Here is a 5,000-nt window from a genome sequence, read left to right as displayed (position 1 = left end):
TCGTTAGTTGTCTCTGATTGAGAATCATACTTAGGTAGCCTGGGTTTCACTTTTGGTTTGTGGGTGTTTGTTTTCCGTGTGAGTGTTTGGTGGTTACTTTAAGGAGCAGTTCTCTTGAGCGGCATAGGCAAGGTGCAATAGATGGCATAAAATACAGTATATACATATGATATGAGTAATGTAAGATATGTAAACATTATTAAAGTGGCATTATTTAATAACTTCATAAGGTTAGGGGGCAGTATCCTGAATTTCGGAGAGTCTGGCGTGCCCAGAGTAAACTGCCTGTTACTCAGGCCCAGATGCTAGGATATGCATATAATTGGTTGATTTTGATAGAAAACACTCAAATTTCTAAAACTGTTCAAATCATTTCTATGAGTATAACAGAACTGATATGGCAGGTGAAAACCAGAGGAAAATCCATTCAGGAAATGGGATTTTTTGACCTCCTTGTCCATTTACATGCTTTGCTATGGAACAATGAAAGGAATAACTCCCAGATTGCAGTTCCTATGGCTTCCACTAGATGTCAACAGTCTTTAGACATGGTTTCAGGCTTGTTTTATGAAAAAAAACAAGAATTAGACTTTTTGGCAAGTGTCCACTTTCACTGTCACGATGACTGTGTGCACGCTGTAAGGTTTTTTTCCTTTCTATTGAATACGCTATTGTCCGGTTGAAATATTATCGATTATATAGATATTTGACAACCTAAGGATTAATTAGAAACATTGTTTGACTTGTTTTGACGAACTTTACTGGTACTATTAGGATGTATTCGTCTGCATGTCTTGAACGCCATTGAGCCAGTGGATTACTGAACAGAACAAGCCAACAAAACTGGGATATAGAGAGGGACTTTATTGAACAAAACAACCATTTATTGTGTTCCTGGGACCCTTTGGATTGCCAACAGATGACGATCTTCAAAGGTAAGTAATTTATTTTATTGTTATTTCGGATTTTGAGACACCCGTGCTGCTTTGGAAAATATGACTATGCTGAATGTATGCGGGGCGCTGTCCTCAGACAATCAAATGCTATGCTTTCGCCGTAAAGCCTATTGTAAATCTGACAAAGCTGTTTGATTACCAAGATTCTAAGCTAAAGAATCATGTATGACACTTGTATTTTCATGAATGTTTAATATTATGAATTTTGTTTTTTGAATTTCGCGCTCTGCAATTTCACCGGATGTTGTCGAGGTTAGGGTTAGGGTTAGGGTTCTTGTCCAGATGGGATAGGGCAGGCAGTGTGATAAAGATAGCATCATTTGTGGACCTTTTGGGACAGTATGCAAACTGAAGTGGGTCTAGGGGGGCCGGTAAGGTGGAGGTGATATGATCCTTGATTAGTCTCTCAAAGCACTTCATGATGACAGAAGTCAGTGCTACGGAGCAGTAGTCATTTAGTTCAGTTATTTTTTCCTTCTTGGGTACAGGAACAATGGTGGCCATCTTTGAAACATGTGGGGACAGCAGACTGGGATGGGGATTGATTGAATATGTCCTTAAACACACCAGCCAGCTAGTCTGTGCATGCTCTGAGGACGCAGCTAGGGATGCCATCTGGTCCAGCAGCCTTGCGAAGGTTAACACTGCTATTACAAATAATAATAATAATAATAATAATAATTACAATACTACTAGTGCTAATAATAATACTACTAATAATAATAACAACAATACTACTAATACTAATAATAATAATAATAATAGTAGCAACAATACTACTAATACTAGTACTACTACTACTACTACTACTACGACTAATAATAATAATAACAACAATACTACAACTACTACTAATAATAATAATAGCAACCATATTACTACTACTAGTATTAGTACTACAACTACTACTACTATTACTACTAATAATAATAATAATAACAACAACAACAATACTACTACTAATAATAATAGGAATAACAACAATACTACTACTACTAGTACTGGTACTACTACTAATAATAGGAATAACAACAATACTACTACTACTAGTACTAGTACTACTACTGCTACAAATAATAATAATAATCATCATCATAATAACAACAATACTACTACTACTACTACTCCTACTAATAATTATTATAATAATAATAGCAACAATACTACTACTACTAGTACTACTACTGCTACTACTACTACTACTAATAATAACAATACTACTACTAATAATAATAATAATACTATAAACTAATAATAATAATAATAATAATAATAGCAGCAATACTACTACTACTGCTACTACTACTACTAATCATAATAATACTAATAATAACAATAATAACAACAATACTACTACTAGTAGTAGTAGTACTACTACTACTACTACTAGTATTAATTATTATTATTATTATTATAACTACTAGTACTACTACTACTAATAATAATAATAACAACAATACTACTTCTACAAGTACTACTACTACTACTAGTAATAATAATAATAACAATAATAATAATAATAACAACAACAACAATACTGCTACTACTAGTACTGCTACTACTACTACTAAAAATAATAATAATAATAACAATACTACTACTACTACTACTAATAATAATAATAATAATAATAATAATAATAATAATAATAATAATAACAATACTACTACTACTACTACTAATAATAATAATAATAATAATAATAATAATAATAATAATATAACAACAACAATGCTACTACTACTCCCACTCTTACTACTACTACTAATACTAATACTACTACTACTACTACTACTACTACTACTACTACTACTAGTACAACTACTACTACTACTAGTACTACTAATAATAATACTAATAACACTAATAATAATAATGTTATTACTCTGCTGGAAGGCTGATAGTTCCTGGTTGGTCAGGCGTAGTTTTTTCTGTTCATCCTCCAGGGTGCGCTGTTTCCCAATGAGGTCAACTCTCTGGACATCTTTAGCTTTGGCCTGCTGCTGTAGCTTGATGACTTCATTCATCAGGAACTGGGTTAACCCTTCATGACCCTCCTCCACTACAAACAACACACACACATGCAGTGAGACAACCGTCAAAACTCTCCACAACTCCACATGGTCTGTTTTCCTGTTTACACAGATGATGGTTATAGTAACATAACGGTTATAGTAACAGAATGGTTATAGTAACAGAATGTTATAGTAACAGAATGGTTATAGTAACAGAATGGTTATAGTAACAGATGGTGGTTATAGTAACAGATGACGGTTATAGTAACAGATGGTGGTTATAGTAACAGATGATTGTTATAGTAACAGATGATGGTTATAGTAACATAGTGGTTATAGTAACAGATGATGGTTATAGTAACAGATGATTGTTATAGTAACAGATGGTGGTTATAGTAACAGAACGGTTATAGTAACAGATGGTGGTTATAGTAACAGAATGGTTATAGTAACAGATGATGGTTATTGTAACAGATGATGGTTATAGTAACAGAATGGTTATAGTAACAGAATGGTTATAGTAATAGAATGATTATAGTAACAGAATGGTTATAGTAACAGATGATGGTTATATTAACAGATGATGGTTATAGTAACAGATGATAGCTATAGTAACAGAATGGTTATAGTAACAGAATGGTTATAGTAATAGAATGATTATAGTAACAGAATGGTTATAGTAACAGATGATGGTTATAGTAACAGATGATTGTTATAGTAACAGATGGTGGTTATAGTAACAGAACGGTTATAGTAACAGAATGGTTATAGTAACAGAATGGTTATAGTAATAGAATGGTTATAGTAACAGAATGGTTATCGTAACAGATGATGGTTATAGTAACAGATGATGGTTATAGTAACAGATGGTGGTTATAGTAACAGATTATGGTTATAGTAACAGAACGGTTATAGTAACATAGTGGTTATCGTAACAGATGATGGTTATAGTAACAGATGATTGTTATAGTAACAGATGGTGGTTATAGTAACAGATGATGGTTATAGTAACAGAACGGTTATAGTAACAGAATGGTTATCGTAACAGATGATGGTTATAGTAACAGATGATTGTTATAGTAACAGAATGGTTATAGTAACAGATGATGGTTAACAGTAACAGACGATGGTAATAGTAACATATGATGGTTATAGTAACAGAATGGTTATATTAACATAATGGTTATAGTAACAGATGGTTGTTATAGTAACAGAGTGGTTGTAGTAACAGAATGGTTATAGTAACAGATGATGATTATAGTAACAGAATGGTTATAGTAACAGAATGGTTATAGTAACAGATGATGGTTATAGTAACAGATTATGATTATAGTAACAGATGATGGTTTAAGTAACAGAATGGTTATAATAACAGATGATGGTTATATTAACATAATGGTTATAGTAACAGATGGTGGTTATAGTAACAGAGTGGTTGTAGTAACAGAATGGTTATAGTAACAGATGATGATTATAGTAACAGAATGGTTATAGTAACAGAATGGTTATAGTAACAGAATGGCTATAGTAACAGATGGTGGTTATAGTAACAGAATGGTTATAGTAACAGAATGGTTATAGTAACAGATGATGGTTATGGTTACAAAATGGTTATATTAACAGAATGGTTATAGTAACAGAATGGTTATAATAACAGATGATGGTTATATTAACAAATTATGGTTATAGTAACAGATGATGGTTATAGTAACATAATGGTTATAGTAACAGATGATGGTTATAGTAACATAGTGGTTATAGTAACATAATTGTTATAGTAACAAAATGGTTATAGTAACAGAATGCTTATAGTAACAGAATGGTTATAGTAACAGAATGGTTATAGTAACAGAATGGTTATAATAACAGATGATGGTTATAGTAATCGATGATAGTTATAGTTACAGAATGGTTAAAGTAACAGATGATGGTTATTGTAACAGAATGGTTATTGTAACAGAATGGTTATAGTAACAGAATGTTGATAGTAACAGATGATGGCTATAGTTACAGATGATGGTTATAGTAA

The 5,000-nt window shown here is 32.0% G+C and overlaps 1 protein-coding gene across 5 annotated transcripts in view; it reads right to left on the bottom strand.

The window, feature by feature from the left end:
* card11 (caspase recruitment domain family, member 11) overlaps window positions 1-5,000 on the bottom strand; it is a 98,077-nt gene that overhangs the window by 66,120 nt on the left and 26,957 nt on the right. For 4 of the 5 annotated variants that reach the window (XR_016486154.1, XR_016486153.1, XM_090197989.1 and 1 more), the window contains exon 4: window positions 2,842-3,018. Coding sequence is in view for 1 of the 5 variants with exons in the window: in XM_090197989.1 (XP_090054115.1) it covers window positions 2,842-3,018 (177 nt within the window). In the remaining 4 variants the exon portion in view is untranslated. Of the gene's footprint in view, window positions 1-2,841; window positions 3,019-5,000 lie in introns of those variants that run through there. The other variant, XM_090197990.1, reaches the window with a different exon arrangement.

Source organism: Oncorhynchus mykiss, chromosome 13 (assembly GCF_057628025.1).
Source record: "Oncorhynchus mykiss isolate SJ-2025 chromosome 13, ASM5762802v1, whole genome shotgun sequence".
Taxonomy (NCBI): domain Eukaryota; kingdom Metazoa; phylum Chordata; class Actinopteri; order Salmoniformes; family Salmonidae; genus Oncorhynchus; species Oncorhynchus mykiss.
Note: the sequence above shows the minus strand (reverse complement) of the source record. Positions and strands in the feature narration are given on the sequence as shown.